Source organism: Lycorma delicatula, chromosome 4 (genome assembly GCF_047948215.1).
Source record: "Lycorma delicatula isolate Av1 chromosome 4, ASM4794821v1, whole genome shotgun sequence".
Lineage (NCBI taxonomy): Eukaryota > Metazoa > Arthropoda > Insecta > Hemiptera > Fulgoridae > Lycorma > Lycorma delicatula.
In genome coordinates, this window is record NC_134458.1 from 156,522,411 (window position 1) to 156,540,278 (window position 17,868).

Here is a 17,868-nt window from a genome sequence, read left to right on the forward strand (position 1 = left end):
TTGCATAACTTCTACCTTTGTAATCTTAGGGTTGCGTCCTTTTTGAAACACCCACATATGTAAATAGATAGATGGGTAGATATAGATTAGAATTATAAAATTATTACTTAGTTATTGTTGTTTATTCAAAAATTTATAATATATTTATTAATGGCTATATTAAGTGATATGCAGTTCTCCATTCAAGGAAAATCTATACTTTGCTAAGCAAATTATTATTAACCCTAGAATACTAACAATATTTCCCAATGCGTTAATACTAAGTATATGTAAATTTGACTTATATATGTTTAGTTACTAAATTTAACGTATCAGAGTGTTTTTTTTATTTCTTTTATTAATATATTTTTTTCTTAACTTTAACACTTATTTTTTATTAAATATTTTATTCTTAGAAACTACAATAATTAAAAAAATGAAGAATATGGTTGCAATTAAAAATCTCAAACATACATTTTTATGGAGTAAATAATTCTGATATAAATGATTATCTATAAAGTGAAACTAACATTATTTAAAAGTAGATTAATTACAAACAGAATAATTATATTTACATAGTAATTTTAACAATTAGAACATATTTTTGTTTGATTTTCTTTGCGTATGGGTTGTTGACATTTTGTGCAGTAAGTTGTCATCCTTTTCAATGTTTAGTCCCAAATATGGCAATATTTTCATGGATCTTTTTGTTCTCTTGATGTTGTTGGTTCTGAACTTTTATGGTTGTTTACATTCTGCATAACTAATTTTAATTCTCGACTGAGCTGAAGAATACTAATTCTTTGCACCTACCATGATCGAGTAATTCTTTCATGTAAATATAGTATGAATTGAAATCTATTCATTGGTTCAAAACAAGAAGATGGCCCCCTTACTATTTTTTTAGTAGTATGATAAACATTGATACAATAAATTCATTTGTCATTTATAGTCATGAGTTCTTCCAACACAAAAACCGTGTTGGAGAACTAACACAAACCACAGTATTTGTGTTGGAAGAACTGATAACTATAAATGACAAATGAATTTATTGTATCAATGTTTATCATACTAAAAAAATAGTAAGGGGGCCATCTTCTTGTTTTTCTTCCACAGTTCATATTCAAGCACATCTGGTCAAAAGTGTCTTCTGCTCCTTTTGTTTCATCATATGTATGAATAATTTCAGCACTTACTGTATTGCCTTCATGACTGGTTGAACGCAAAGTACTTCATTTTATTTTGGTTTAAATGAAATTGCTGTCATTTCACCACTATAAATAAAAAGAGACGTTTCTTGTACTCCCTCTATTTTTAAATTTTGGGTCAACAAATTCAGTAGGAAGTTCTTGTTTGGTCTCGTCTTATTGTTCCAACCACTGTTAACTTTTTATAATTAAGCAATTTTTCAACTGAAGGAACTGTAATTAACCAATAATCCATTGAACATTTCTATTGGAATTTTTTATCAGCGAAATTAATTTCTGAACATAGTAATTGGCAACAGAGACTTTTACAGGTGAACTTAACTTTCCTAAATATGGCATTGCGTTCAGCATATAATTTGTCATTTAGTATTGTCACTGAACATTATTATTTTAATTCCATATTTGTTTGGCTTGTTTTTCATATACATCCTGAAAGAACAGCAACCCCTAAACCCAACAAGTTGCTCATCAATAACTTGCCCTAGTTGGTTTTACAGTTTTCTACAAATGAATCCCATATTCATTTTATAGGAGCAAGTTAGTTTTCAAATTTTCGAGCTTCTCTTGCATTTTTTTCCTCAAACCATAAACAATTATTAAAAAATTAAATTTCTCCTTTGATAAAGGGTAATTGGTATCTGTTACTGCTGTATAAACTGTCAAACAAGACATATGAAGACAAATGATTATCTTTGAATGCACCAGATAAAATAAACAAGCCAAGCAAGGGCATTTGGTTCATCCAAACTCATATTGTTCAACATTACATTGTAAGTTTTATCATTTTCTCTCTGCCTCCGAATTTCATCATTAGATGTTAATAAGATTTCATTCAATATGTCATCGGTAAAAAACAAATTGAAGCATTCTACAGAATTTGCACGAATTTTTTTTGTTGGACCTGGTCTGATGTGTTCAATGTTTTTACCAGCAATTTTTCCAACATTAGGGGCAACTTGTGTTTTTCAGTGGTGACCATTTTTTCCAAACAATTCTTCTGAGTCAGGAATAATTATTTTACTATTATCTTTGAATACATTTTGTATGTGTGGAACTACCGAAGAATCAGTTTTTTGTCGCCTCTTCCTTTGAACAGTTTCAACAGGCTTTCAATGGATTGAATTTTTAAAATACTCCAGGTACTGGGTTCGCAATCATCTTCGTCCTCAGATGGAATAAAGGTTGGGTCTATTTCACTATCATTAGAATCCCACAGACAGTCATTTTCTAAACTCTTCTTCACCACCCTTATTGTTGGCCAGTTCTGCAAGAATTTGAACATGATTTGCATACAATTTTTTCATATTCTGTAAAAAGAATACAGCCTATTTTAGGCACTGAAAGAAATAATATACATAAAAAGTATCTATAAAGTGAAACTAACGTTATTTAAAAGTAGATTAATTTTTTTTTTTGTCTTCAGTCATTTGACTGGTTTGATGCAGCTCTCCAAGATTCCCTATCTAGTGCTAGTCGTTTCATTTCAGTATACCCCTACATCCTACATGCCTAACAATTTGTTTTACATATTCCAAACGTGGCCTGCCTACACAATTTTTTCCTTCTACCTGTCCTTCCAATATTAAAGCGACTATTCCAGGATGCCTTAGTATGTGGCCTATAAGTCTGTCTCTTCTTTTAACTATATTTTTCCAAATGCTTCTTTCTTCATCTATTTGCCGCAATACCTCTTCATTTGTCACTTTATCCACCCATCTGATTTTTAACATTCTCCTATAGCACCACATTTCAAAAGCTTCTAATCTTTTCTTCTCAGATAATCCGATTGTCCAAGCTTCACTTCCATATAAAGCGACATTCCAAATATATACTTTCAAAAATTTTTTCCTGACATTTAAATTAATTTTTGATATAAACATATTATATTTCTGATTGAAGGCTCGTTTCGCTTGTGCTATTCGGCATTTTATATCGCTCCTGCTTCGTCGATCTTTAGTAATTCTACTTCCCAAATAACAAAATTCTTCTACCTCCATAATCTTTTCTCCTCCTATTTTCACATTCATTGGTCCATCATTGTTATTTCTAATACATTTCATTACTTTTGTTTTGTGTTTGTTTATTTTCATGTGATAGTTCTTGCGTAGGACTTCATCTATGCCATTCATTGTTTCTTCTAAATCCTTTTTACTCTCGGCTAGAATTACTATATCATCAGCAAATCGTAGCATCTTTATCTTTTCACCTTGTACTGTTACTCCAAATCTAAATTGTTCTTTAACATCATTAACTGCTAGTTCCATGTAAAGATAAAAAGTAACGGTGATAGGGAACATCCTTGTCAGACTCCCTTTCTTATTACGGCTTCTTTCTTATGTTCTTCAATTATTACTGTTGCTGTTTGGTTCCTGTACATGTTAGAAATTGTTCTTCTATCTCTGTATTTGAACCCTAATTTTTTTAAAATGCTGAACTTTTTATTCCAGTCTACGTTATCAAATGCCTTTTCTAGGTCTATAAACGCCAATTATGTTGGTTTGTTTTTCTTTAATCTTTCTTCTACTATTAATCTGAGGCCTAAAATTGCTTCCCTTGTCCCTATACTTTTCCTGAAACCAAATTGGTCTTCTCCTAACACTTCTTCCACTCTCCTCTCAATTCTTCTGTATAGAATTCTAGTTAAGATTTTTGATGCATGACTAGTTAAACTAATTGTTCTGTATTCTTCACATTTATCTGCCCCTGCTTTCTTTGGTATCATGACTATAACACCTTTTTTTGAAGTGTGACGGTACTTCCCCATTTCATAAATATTACACACCAGTTTGTATAATCTATCAATCGCTTCCTCACCTGCACTGCGCAGTAATTCTACAGGTATTCCGTCTATTCCAGGAGCCTTTCTGCCATTTAAATCTTTTAATGCTCTCTTAAATTCAGATCTCAGTATTGTTTCTCCCATTTCATCCTCCTCAACTTCCTCTTCTTCCTCTATAACACCATTTTCTAATTCATTTCCTCCGTATAACTCTTCAATATATTCCACTCATCTATCGACTTTACCTTTCGTATTACATATTGGTGTACCATCTTTGTTTAACACGTTAGATTTTAATTTATGTACACCAAAATTTTCCTTAATTTTCCTGTATGCTCAGTCTATTTTACCAATGTTCATTTCTCTTTCCACTTCTGAACACTTTTCTTTAATCCACTCTTCTTTCGCTAGTTTGCACTTCCTGTTTATAGCATTTCTTAATTGTCAATAGTTCCTTTTACTTTCTTCATCACTAGCATTTTTATATTTTCTACGTTCATCCATCAGCTGGAATATATCGTCTGAAACCCAAGGTTTTCTACCAGTTCTCTTTGTTCCGCCTAAGTTTGCTTCTGCGGATTTAATCTTTTCTTTTTTAACATTCTCCCATTCTTCTTCTACATTTTCTACCTTATCTTTTTTACTCAGACCTCTTGCGATGTCCTCCTCAAAAATCTTCTTTATCTCCTCTTCCTCAAGCTTCTCTAAATTCCACCGATTCATCTGACACCTTTTCTTCAGATTTTTAAATCCCAATTTACATTTCATTATCACCAAATTATGGTCGCTATCAATGTCTGCTCCAGGGTAAGTTTTGCAGCCAACGAGTTGATTCCTAAATCTTTGCTTAACCATGATATAATCTATCTGATACCTTGCAGTATCGCCTGGCTTTTTCAAAGTGTATATTCTTCTATTATGATTTTTAAATTGGGTATTGGCAATTACTAAATTATACTTTGTGCAAAACTCTATAAGTCTGTCCCCTCTTTCATTCCTTTTGCCCAGCTCGTATTCACCTGCTATATTTCCTTCCTTGCCCTTTCCAATGCTTGCATTCCAATCTCCAACTATTATTAAATTTTCATCTCCTTTTACGTGTTGAATTGCTTCATCAATATCTTCGTATACACACTCTACCTCATCATCATCATCATGGGCGCTTGTAGGCATATATACATTAACAGTCGTTGTCGGTTTAGGTTTTGATTTTATCCTTATTACAATGATTCTATTGCTATGCGTTTTGAAATATTCTACTCTCTTCCCTATCTTCTTGTTCATTATGAAACCTACTCCTGCCTGCCCATTATTTGAAGCTGAGTTTATTATTCTAAAATCACCTGACCAAAAGTCGCCTTCCTCTTCCCACCGAACCTCACTAATTCCTACTACATCCACATTTATCCTATCCATTTCTCTTTTTAAATTTTTCAGCCTACTAACCTTTTTTAAACTTCTAACATTCCACACTCCGACTCGTAGAATGTTATTTTTTAATTTTCTTGTGACCCCCTCCTTAGTAGTCCCCACCCAGAGATCCGAACGGGGGACTAGTTTACCTACGGAATATTTTACCAAGGAAGGCGCCTCCATCATTGCTATATGAAAATGCAGAGAGCCACATTTTCTTGGAAAAAAAGCAGCAGTAGTTTTCCATTGCTTTCAGCTGCGCAGTATTCAGAGGACTGAGTGATGTTGATATGGCCGTTTAAGTCGTTGTGACTCACGCCCCCTAACAACTACTTAGTCTGGCTCTCAACAGCTACCTCTCCGATATGGTTGCACCTTCGGTCCAGCTACTCTGTATCACTGAGTACTCAAGCCCCCTCACCAACGGCAAGGTCTCATGATTCATAGAGGAGGGTAGATTAATTAAAAACAGAATAATTATATTTACGTAGTAATTTTAACAATTAGAACATATTTTTGTTTGATGTTCTTTGCGTATGGGTTGTTGACATTTTGTGCAGTAAGTTGTCATCCTTTTCATTTTATTATATATTGTAAGCAAAAATAAGTACAACTGTCTTCTAAATATTGCTTTATTACTAGCTACACATAAAACTGACATATGAATTCTTTTCAGTAAACACTACTGATACATTAAATAAGCATAGACACTTGCCGTAGTTGACGAGAATTAGTCCTAAAAGAAAAATGTAAAGTTTACACATCCATAGCATTTCTCAACCTTTTAAGTATTTGCGACCCAATTTTCAATCTTAATTTTCATTGCACACCCTCTCATACAATAACAATGTATACAGTAATATGTATTTTGATGCAAAAGCTACACTACGACCTTAATTACAAATCTTACAAATTACGAAGAAGTAAATTTATTGATATTTGGCAACACTGATCTGTTGCATTGACAAAACCAGAATTAATGCCTCTCTATTTCTCTCTGTCTTACGTCCTCCATATTGGACATTCTTGCAGCTTTGCGAGAAGTTCTGATTTTTCTTGAACATTCTTTAAACGTCTGTGCTAACGTATATAAATGCTGCACCTCATTCAGTTCAGTCAAGTCGACCCTTCTATCGCTATCAAATGTGTCATGTATGAATGAGTGTGTGCATATTGTAATTTGCATGTTAATTGCAGTTCACAGTATTAAATATTCACAGCAATAGATTTATACAGAATCATGGATAGATTTTTAAGTGGATGTAAAGAAGCAATTAGATGACACTGAAGAATCAACAAGTAAATCCAAAATTTAAGTATTCTTGATTTTATTTTTGGAACCACAGACAAATCAAACCAAAATCAAGAATACTTAAATTTTGGATTTACCACTGCTGAAGTAAATGAAGAAGAAAGGCTTCTGTGTCATTTGCTCAAAAATTTTGACAGCAGACTGCATGAAACCTAATAAACTTAAACAATATTTGGAAACACTTCATAGCCAGTACATTAACAAACCCCAAGAATTCTTCGAATTAGAATTAAGATTATTTGAAAAGCAAACATTTTTAGAAAGAATTTGTGAATGAAAAAGCTTTACTTGCCTCTCACAAACTTTCATTCATGATTTTATGAATGAGGCAAATATAGTGTGGAAAAATTGCATCAGAATATGCACCGATTGTGCTTGTTCAATCTCTGGAAGATTCCAAAGTATACAAGCACTTGTGAAACAAAAATGTCCACAGTGTGTCTGGACACATTGCATGATCCATAGAGAAGCTCTGACTTCCAAAGAAATGAGTCTTGGTCTGAATATTGTGCTAACATCTTTGAAACTATAGTAAATTTTATAAATGAGCCCCTAAAATCAAGAATCTTTTCTGCTCTTTGTAAAGACATGGGTGCAGTACATTCTGCGTTACTATTTTATTGCGAGGCAAGATGATTATCACAAGGGAAATTTTTGCAGTGTGCTTGTGAATTAAGAGATGAAATCACATGTTTCTAGAAGAAGAAAATCTACCAGAAGATAAGTTTCAAGATGGTTTATTTGTGATGGAATTGAGCTACTTGGTCAAGATATTTGAGAAACTAAACACCTTGAATCTTCAACTCCAAGGAGCAAATACACATATCTTGGATACGAGTGATAAAGTTATTGCTTTTTGTAGAAAATTGAAATTTTGGAGCAGAAATGTAAAGCAAAACACCCAGAATTGTTTCCAAATGTGGATGAATGTGTGTTAAAATTTACAAGACTGAAGAACATGTGAAAGTTGTTTTTGTAGCCATTAAAAATCATTAGCCGTGCTGGCAAAGAATTTTAAAAAGCATTTTCTTGCTGCCGACAGTTTGGTAGCAAGTTACCAGTGGGTTAGGAATCCATTTCAAAATACTTCCAAAGGGCTCTCAACTGCCGAAGAAGAAATCTTCATAGACTTCACTGCAAGTGGTGAAATCAAAAAACAAATTAGTAATAATTCATTCTTTGAATTTTGGGCAGGGGTGGATGATGAGTTTTTTGTACTGAAAACAAGAGCATTTTTGTATACTATTACCATTTTCAACATCCTACTTTTGTGAAACTGGATTTCCTGTGGTGGGTGCTTTGAAGACAAAATATAGATCTCAGCTAGATGTAGAAAAAGAACTATAGAGTGTCTGTTTCCAATATTAAACCTTCCTTTAAAAAACTTTGCTCTGCAAGACAGGCCCAAGGGAGTTACTAATAATTATTAAACGTGTTTTTAATTTATTATTGATAAGTTAATTATTAATACATTGTGTAGTACTGATACAATCCTATTTATAAGAGTATTATATTAGAATGTACTTTGTTTTGCTTTCCTTTCAGTAAATTAATAAATGAATTTTTTTAATATTTTCTTTTTGATATGCTTGCATCCCCCATTAGTTATATTTCCCTAGGAGGGCATGCGCTCCACAGGTTGAGAAACACTGGATTAAAACATAGCAGAAGACAAGAAGACAGAGCAAAGGGTGTGCCTACATCTGGCAGGAAAGTTACTTCCACACATTAATCTTATTTACATTAGTATTCTAGTATTAAACATTATAAATTGCATTATGATGGGTCTCATTTTAACTATATTGTACTGGTTCCTTTGAAGATTTACTTTTAATTAAGACTGGACAAAATTATTATTTTATAATTTATACATTTTATGTAATTTTATTCTAAAATTAATCAACTTTTTTCTTGTTTATTTTAACAGATTTTTGTAAATGGTACTTTTTATTGTTCGTATAAACATAGAATGGAACCACATTTAATAACTCATGTTGCTGTTTTAGGATGTGTCAATATAATTACTGCTGTTTACTGTTCCAAAAAGGTAATTTTTTTATTTAATTTAGTATTCCTTTTTATTAAGATTTTTATGGATTAGGGATAGATCTGACAATTTTTGTTTTTTGCCCTATAGCAGCGATTAAGAAGTGACACATGAGCTGCCATATTGTTGTTGTACAACATCCAACTCTGATTTTCCCCACAGCTCCAGCCTCTTTCTGCATGCTATATCCCTCAAATGCCACAAAATTTTCATAAGTACCTTTTCATAAGTTACTATTCATAAATAAGTTCTACAACTTATTTATTGTTTCACCATGTGGAACAAATTCTTAATGGACCAAACTTTTTCAGTTAAAAAAATCCCACCAATTATAACTTCTTGCTTGACTGACTCATGTAGCTTTTTTTATGGTCAGGATAATCCTTTCCCCAACCACTGTAATGATTGCCCCCTTGGTATATACATTATATCTACAAAGTCTTATCTCATCACAATATTTTACAAAATAATTTTTTTATCAGCATTGATATTCTGAAGAAGGTCTTGTTGACTAATGTTAATATGATATTTTTTATCAACAGCCGGCAGATGCAGCACAAATTCTGTGAAGATGTGGTACATGTTAGGGTTTTCCATTAAATCTCATAGCATGAAATTTATGTGTTTAGTATAATATATTGGAAACAAATTATTTTTTTTTAACATACCTCATATGTGTAAATGTTTTTTTATTCTTGCTGTTACTAATGCACAATGCTCAAGATGATTAGGTTAATTATTCTATTTTTAGTTTTCTAAAATAGTGTCAGTTTGTTGACTTGTTGTAAACAAAAATAGTGGTTCATTTCTTACCACTATTTTTGTTTTACAAAAATTAAGGTAATTGTAAATTTTAATTAAACTATTCTTCTACATAAGTAGTTACAAGGTAAAGGAATATCTGCATGTTAGATAATTGTGATTCAACAGTTATTAAAATAGATAACACTGATAAACATAATTTTTGTGTACTTTATTGATGAAAATAGTTTGGTTTGTTGCACAAATATTGATGAGCTTATGTTGCACTTAGGACACATTCATAAACCTGAGGACTGGCATCTTTTCATAGATTCGCCCAAGTACAATTTAAAAGTGGTGCTATTATACAATGGTAACAAATATCCTTTGATACCAATCGCTGATGGTATTAATTTGAAAGACATATCACGTGATGAAAGACATTCTTGAAAAATAAAATTATAAAAACATAACTGGATCATATGTGGTGATTTGAAAGTTGTAGCTATTTTGTTAGGCATGTAGTTAGGCTATACTAAGTTCATGTGTTTCTTTGTGAATGGGACAGCCGAGCTAGGGATAAGCATTATGTTACCAAAGAATGGAAGAAACGAGACAATTTAACTCCAAATGGGAAAAATATTCATGAGCCCTTAGTTGAACCCATAAAAATATTTTTACCCCCTCTCCATATCAAGCTAGGACTAATGAAAAATTCTGTAAAAGCAGTGAAGAAGGATAGTTCCAGATTTTTGTACATCAGGTAAAAATTTCAGAATGTAAATGAAGGAAAAATTAAAGAATGAATATTTGTTAGTCCTCAAATAAGAGAGTTGGTCAAAGATGATGTATTTAACTCAATGTTAAATAATGTAGAAAGTGCAGCTTGGGCTTCATTTAAAGATGTTTGCAAAATCTTTCTCGGCAAACAAAAATCCGACAATTACCACAATATTGTTAATCAACTTCTTACTTCATTCATGTAGAGCTGTGGAATATAATATGTCTTTAAAATACATTTCCTCCACTCACATCTGAATTGTTTCCCGGACAACCTTGGAGACGCAAGTGACAAAGACTGTGAACGTTTCCACCAAGACATTTCAGTAATGGAAAGCTATAAAGAGAAATGGAATACTGACATGCTAGCCGATTATGTTGGGACATGACATTAATTTGGGATGTGCCTGAGGCTATTGATTAAAGAAAAGCATCAGTGAAATCATTCTAACACAGGTATGACCATGCAAAATTATTAATTTTACAGATTTTAACTATATTTTCCCTTAATCTCTTTTGAAGCGTAATTTATTTAAAACTAAGGGTAATAGAAAAATTGTCTTTACATATCCATAATGTACACAAAAAAGTAATTCAAGAAGTGGTATCACACTTAGAGAAACATTAAAAAATGTTTTTTGTCTATCAGTGTAATCTGTCAAGTATATTTCTTTTCTCATTGATTTTTTAGATTGACCAAAGAAGTGGTAAAGAAGAATTGAGTAAAGAAGATTTAGATCTGGTTTCACAGAAAACTCCATTGCAATGGAAACTAACTAATGGTTTTGCTCCTTCATCAAAAATATGTTTTATTGGTTTTGTACTAAACCTTGGTGAAAGGTTAGAAATATTTTATGTTGTATGTGTGTGTGTGTGAATTTTAATTTAAAGAAACCTTTATTAACCTAGATTTAATAAAAATTGTTTCATAAAAATATCAGGTTTTTATGAAAAAAATTATTTATATTAGATTTAGAATAATAAAAGATTACTTCTAAAATCTACTAATACGTCTAGATCAAGAATTTTTATATCAAAAATTAAATCAAAGCAACTGATTATTAGCACGTTATTATTTTTGAGTTGAAGAATTATTTTCTTTTTTTAAGTTTTACATTGTACTAGCAAAATGTTTGATTTAAAAACATATTGCACTTGCACAATATTGCTAGACTGGACAGTGATCATTCATGTCAAATTCCCTTCTCTTAAAACATAGAATTTTATATCATATTTATATCACGAGTAGGTTAGGTTATGGCTCTTCTACTTTCCTAACTGTTTCATAAATTTACAGATTTTTTTTAATATAAAATTATTTACTCTGATGCTGTTTTAATACACAAAAGAATGATCCCAAGTATTATTTATTACGTATTACAATATTTATTAGGGCGTTATTTGCATGGACTGAATGTTAACATGGATTTTATTAATGCATAGAATTATTATGACTTGACTAATTTGTCCATATATATATTTTTACAGATGTTCTGTTACAATATAATAACCAACTTTTATTTGATAATGAATATTTTTAATAGCTTTAATAAAATATTAATATTAAAAAAACAGTTTACTGATGACTTCATTTCAGGAGCTAAAGATAATAAAAATTGTACTCTTATATACACATGTTACTAATATCATTTTTTGTTAGAATTTGTCATAATAATTTTTTATATTATATTTTCATATTCAAGTTATTAGAATTGGCACAGTGATAACTACTTTTTACCAAAATAATTAACTGAAAACAAATCTTTCAAATTGGTTTCAATCTAAATAAAAATCATCAGGTAAATCATGAATTATGAGAGTTAAATGGAATAAAAACCACTTACACTAAAACCTACATTCCTTAGTATTATGTAGGATTGTGGAAAACGTTTTATTTTATTTTTATATATATATTTAAAAAAATATATATATGTATATTTTTTGTTTGTTTTATCACTTTGTGATTTTTATAATGAAAAAGTTAAAATATTGAAATAATGTTTTAATTATTTCACTCGATTATCTTTATTAGTTCATTAGATTTGTTCTTATTCTACCCTGCAGTTAGTAGTATAATAATAATTTAAAGCTTTATCAGAATAATTCATTGTAAAATATTGTTTCAGATTTTTCGTTGACTTCAAGTGTATTCCTCCTGTATCTTGTGCTGATATTGAGAGCAGTATGAGTGTTAACATTCCGTTCCAGCCTCTTACGAGATTTATTGAAAATGTTATTGTTCCTGATAGAAAAGTTGACTGCACACAGATTTCTGAAAAAATAAAAGTTGCATTTCATTTTAATCCGTATTTAATTGAAAAACTTACTTATTTTGATGGCTACCGTGGCCATGAAGAACAAGAAGGTTCCATAGTGTTTAGTGAAGGAAGTAGTTTTATGCTTGATATTCTTTGTTCTGAAAAGACTTTTAAGGTACTTTATGAAATTGTATTTTTAGTTATGTAATCTTTTGTCAGACATGTTTTGTGATTTTTTTTTTTTTTATAAAAATTTTGTTTTATATCTATAAATAGAATTATCTAATTAACTATCTAATTCAAAATTAACTGATATAATGTTTTCCAATCAGTGTGTTTGTTCTTGTATTACTACTACTGTTTATATAACCAGAATTATCCCAGTGGACCACAAGTGATATATGTTCTTATAATTCTACACATTGAAGAAGTCCAACATGTCTTGCCATTGACGTATTTATTTAATTGGCTTATACTAATCTAAAATTTTCATCTAAACAGATTTTTCAAGTAATTGAGTTCCTCTTAGAGACTTTTTATTGTACAGATAATATAGCAATTTTCTGGGATCCAAACAAGTAATGGCTAAACTCTCCAGATGTTTCATGCGATTCAGTGCTACATGGGCCTGGCCCGTAGCAAAGATGTGAGTGCTTAGATCTACAACAGCTTTATCTAGGGTAATCCCTTGTTTATGCACAGTTACAGCCCAGCACAATATTAATGGCAGCATATGCTGTTCCAATTTTCTCTGCCTCCCTATAGCTTCAAATTTGACAGTAGTAGGCTCGATCCCCATTCCAATGCTGACAGCATTACCTCTAATCATACTGTCATCAAACTCGACAAAGACCATTTGTGGGAGCTCGCCAAGCTCAAGCTGGTCTCAGCAAAACACAGGCCACTCGATTTTTCTGAGTAATCAGTTTAATTTTTGTTCTGATTTGGCTCCATCATGATTTTGTGTTATACTAACAAATATCCAATTTCAATTTTGAAAAAAGATTGTTTGCGAAGATGTAACAACATTTCCAAATAACCGTGATCTGTTAGATCGAGAATCGAGAGTATACCTGATGCATGCAGAAGTTAGCTTTCAACCTACAACAAATACCCCATTTGAATTTTGAAAATCAAACAATTGTTTGCAGAGATATTATAAGAGCATTCCATTGCACTATTCAAAACAGTACCTCAGGGGCACCCTGTTGTTACTAGTTTGTGATGATTGGTCTAGCCTCACACAAGGTGCTCGCATCACACGTTAACACTCCAGCCTCACACACAGTTCCCACAGGCAGCCCAGTATTATTAAACAGAATTTTTTTTAATTTATTTCATTTTATTTTATTTAATGTAAATTTAATTTTATTATTTTTGTAATATTATTCATTTGATTGATTTGAATTATTCAGTTCAAACACAGTGATAGAGGATCACAGTTCATTAAAGTTTGTGCTTCAACCAACAGATCTCCACTAAATATACATGTATATTTATATAGCCTGTGACACTACCAGTAACATAAGGATTACAATGTGGATCGTATATCTAAATCGGTTTGGCCATTGAGCTGCTACAATGGAACATATGTGTATATGCATATGTCCTAAATACATAACACTCCTTTTTGGGCAGTCATGTAAAAAATAACAATACACCTCTACCGAACAAGGCAGCAGAACTGTTTTTATAGAACTCAACAGAATACTATGAGAAAGGGCCTTATGCTTCCATTGCCAACTTTAATAGATTGTTAAACCATTCGAAAAATCTTGTCAACCAATTTATTTAAAATAAAATTAGAAGATTTTCTTTTACAGGAACATTATTTACTATCATTGAATTTTTAAATAATACTAACTAAAAAAAAAAGAAAAAACTCAGTTTACCCGCATCCCGTTCAACATGGTTATAAATAAGTGCTCAAAATAATTTCAATAGCAGCTTCTGCCTTGCAAATTATTTTGTAGTAATTTTTTTATACTTAATGTATTCACCTTAACGTTATTTCGTGTGTTTGTATTTAAATAATTAAACATTTATTTTTTATCTTCTAATTTGTTTTTTTTTATTAATAATCTATCATATATTGACATGATCTATATATAATACATTATTATGTTTGGATCAGAATAAAGATGTATCTATTTATTTAATTTAATGTGGTGTCCATGATAACATATTTTATTTTAAAATGTAATTATTTTATTTTGAATTTTTGGTTCTTGATACAGTCAAACTTAAAAATCTCAAATTATGATGACATTCATTTTAGCTAAATTGTCTAGATTCTTTTGAAATTTGATGTTATTTACGATTTCAAAAAAAAATTTTGATAGTTTTTAATTGTAATTAATTTTTTTCTGATTTAACAGGTTATTGTTAATGGTACTGATTATTGTTATTATAAACATCAAATGGATCCACGTTTAATAACACATGTTGCTGTTGCTGGATCCGTCAACATAAAAGCTGCTGTTTACTATTCCTTGAGGGTAATTTATTTATGCAGTTTTATTTATGTTTATGTAAATCTTATTATTTATAACAATTTTTAATCAAAGTTTTTGTAAAACTTTGTTGCTTGTAAATTTCATATTAAAGAATATTGAATTCACAACTTTTACGTTAGCATATTGTGGTCTGTTAACCATATTATCAACTAATAATAATATTTTATTTATTTGAGTTAAGATTCATGTAACCTTTTCTCTGTATTAATTGTAAATAAATAAACTAACTGTCTCTTCTTCTTATTTATGTAAAAATATATAAAGTTATATTCAGTTGGCCTAGTTTACCAGCTGACACTTATAATATTACTATTAATTATTGTATTGTTCAGTCTAATTACACACTTAATGCAGTCATCATCTACACTATCATCAACAGTGTATTATGCATTTTTAAATATAAAACATGTAATGATCATTATAACATATTAAACTTATATTTAAACAGATTGAACAGTGACTATTTATTATGGTTCTGAACCAGCAAACTTATATAATAATGACACCTAAGTAAGGTATTGAACCAAAGCAGTTCGTTATTCAACAATTTATGAGTTTTCATTTTCAAGAGATATAGCCAAAAGTTAATCTGAATATCTATTTTTCTATCTGATGGTGTGGGAACACATTTCTAGGTATTTAAGAAAATGAGTTATAATTAATTACAAAAGTTTATATTGTTTTTATGTATAAACCTTTTATTATTATTTATTTATTAGGATTAAGAATAAATATGAGCATAAAAAGTTTTTTTTTTTTTAGTGTATAATATCCATTCAAAATAATTGTTTATGTAATTTTTCATAATTTTTTTCATGAACAGTGAATTATAAAAGGTAGAAAGTGTAAATATTCATTGATGCAATGATGTAAAATTCATTGATCATATGATCTAAAGTCAAAATATTTCTAACGGTCTGTTCTTAATACATTCAAAAACAATCAATTAAAAGTTGTATCTTATGTATACAATTATTATCTGCTGCCTGTATATTATTACAGAAATGAAGAGCTCTCTCTCATAATCGCCGTAAATCTACTTCGACCCATATAAATTTAGGGTGTTGAATTTTTGTTCTAAAACTTCTGCATAATTATTCATTTCATTTGCAGTCAAGTTAAAAACTTATCATCAGCTAGTAGTTAAAAATAGTTAATTGGCTTACCATCAATTGGAACAGGAATATGAAGACCAGGATTTTCAACAAAATCAATTTTTTTTAATTCTGATGGACTGGTTACCTACACGACATAACTCGCCACTTTCGTATTTGTTATATGTTGAGTGGTTTTTAGTACAGGTATATTTGTATCAATGTCATTTTCAGTTATCTGACTATCTTCGTCATTGGTTTCAGTTATAATTGTGTCAATGTAATTTTCATTTATTTGAATACCATTATCATTAATTTCAGTTTCTCTGTGTATAGTTTGCACAGTTGGATGTCAGTAAGATTTTCATCTCCACCCAAATCACTTTCACTACCAAATTCCACATTGCTGTCATCTACATATTCATATTCGGAGTTGCTTTTGAAACTAAATTCACTGTTACTACTCTCATTTTCCAAAACATGGTTTAGTTCTTCCGTGGATAATTTCTTTTTAACATTAGATTATTATCTCTTTAACTGAGACAGATGCAGGATTTCACCATCAGCCATTACGAAAAAAAAAAAATATTGGGACCACAAACTATTTCATAACACTAAGTATTCAACTAACATGCCACATGAATATAACTGCCTAGTGGCATGAATTGGCAGCAATGGTGCTCAGCTTGTTAAATATGATCATCTTATATTGATTCAAAATGATAAATGCTCAGGACATCGAAAAACCACTACATTCAATAAAAGCATCACTAAAATTTACAGTGTTGTATTAAATGATAACCAACTGAAAGTACGCGAGCTTGCTAACATTGCAAACATCTCTATAGAATGTGTCTGCTGCATTTTACACATTGTTTTCAGTATGAAAAAGCTTTCTGTTCAATGATAGGTGCGATGTTCTTAAAGCGTGACCAAAAATGCTTTTGACTGAATATTTTTCGAAGGTGATTAGCCTTATTTAAATGTTATTCTATGTTTCTATTATCTTTTTTAAACAATAAATAAAATGAAACATGAATTCACCACTACTTGCCAGAAACCAAACAGTGAATGGAAGCAGGTGAAAAAGCACCAAAGAAAGTGAAATCTGTTTCATCTGCAAAAAACGACATGGTTATGTTTTTTTTTTTTGGATTCTCATAGTGTGATGCTCATAGGCTATCTTGAAAAAGGCAGGACCATCACATGGGAGTATTATCTTCAGTTCTGATCCAATTGATGGATTATAAACTAAAAACACCCACATTTGTAAAAAAAAATGTTCCCTTTCGCTATGATGATGTTTTTACACATATGAGTCCGGTTGTACCTGCAAAACTCTATGACCTATGCTTTGATGTGTTTCCACATATGCTGTATTTGCTGAATTTGGCTTCTAGCAATTACATGCTCTTCCTAAACCTGAAGAAATGGAGTTCTTTATGAAGATTCTCTTCAAATGATGAGGTGAAAGCCAAGAGAGCCACCTATTTTAGAGTTAGACAAATCACAATATACTGAAGGAATTAAAAAATTGGAAAGTCATTGGTCTAAATGTATTGAATTGCAAGTTTGAAAAATAAGATAAATTTTTGAAAAAAAAATTTTTTTCGTTAGGGCAAGGAACTTTTCAAGGCCTCTCATAGTGTGTTTCTGAAAATACCTTGTTTTATTATGAATAAAGATAGAATCAGATTAATACAAAAAAAAAAAAAAACATGAACTCGTTTTATACAATAAA

General features: G+C 30.6%; 1 protein-coding gene across 1 annotated transcript in view; it reads left to right on the forward strand.

Moving 5' to 3' along the window:
* Positions 1–17,868, forward strand: part of LOC142324000 (uncharacterized) — a 131,665-nt gene that overhangs the window by 75,706 nt on the left and 38,091 nt on the right. The window contains exons 12-15 of the mRNA XM_075364538.1: positions 8,619–8,738; positions 10,951–11,099; positions 12,386–12,692; positions 14,896–15,015. Coding sequence (XP_075220653.1) covers positions 8,619–8,738; positions 10,951–11,099; positions 12,386–12,692; positions 14,896–15,015 — 696 coding nt within the window. The remainder of the gene's footprint in view (positions 1–8,618; positions 8,739–10,950; positions 11,100–12,385; positions 12,693–14,895; positions 15,016–17,868) is intronic.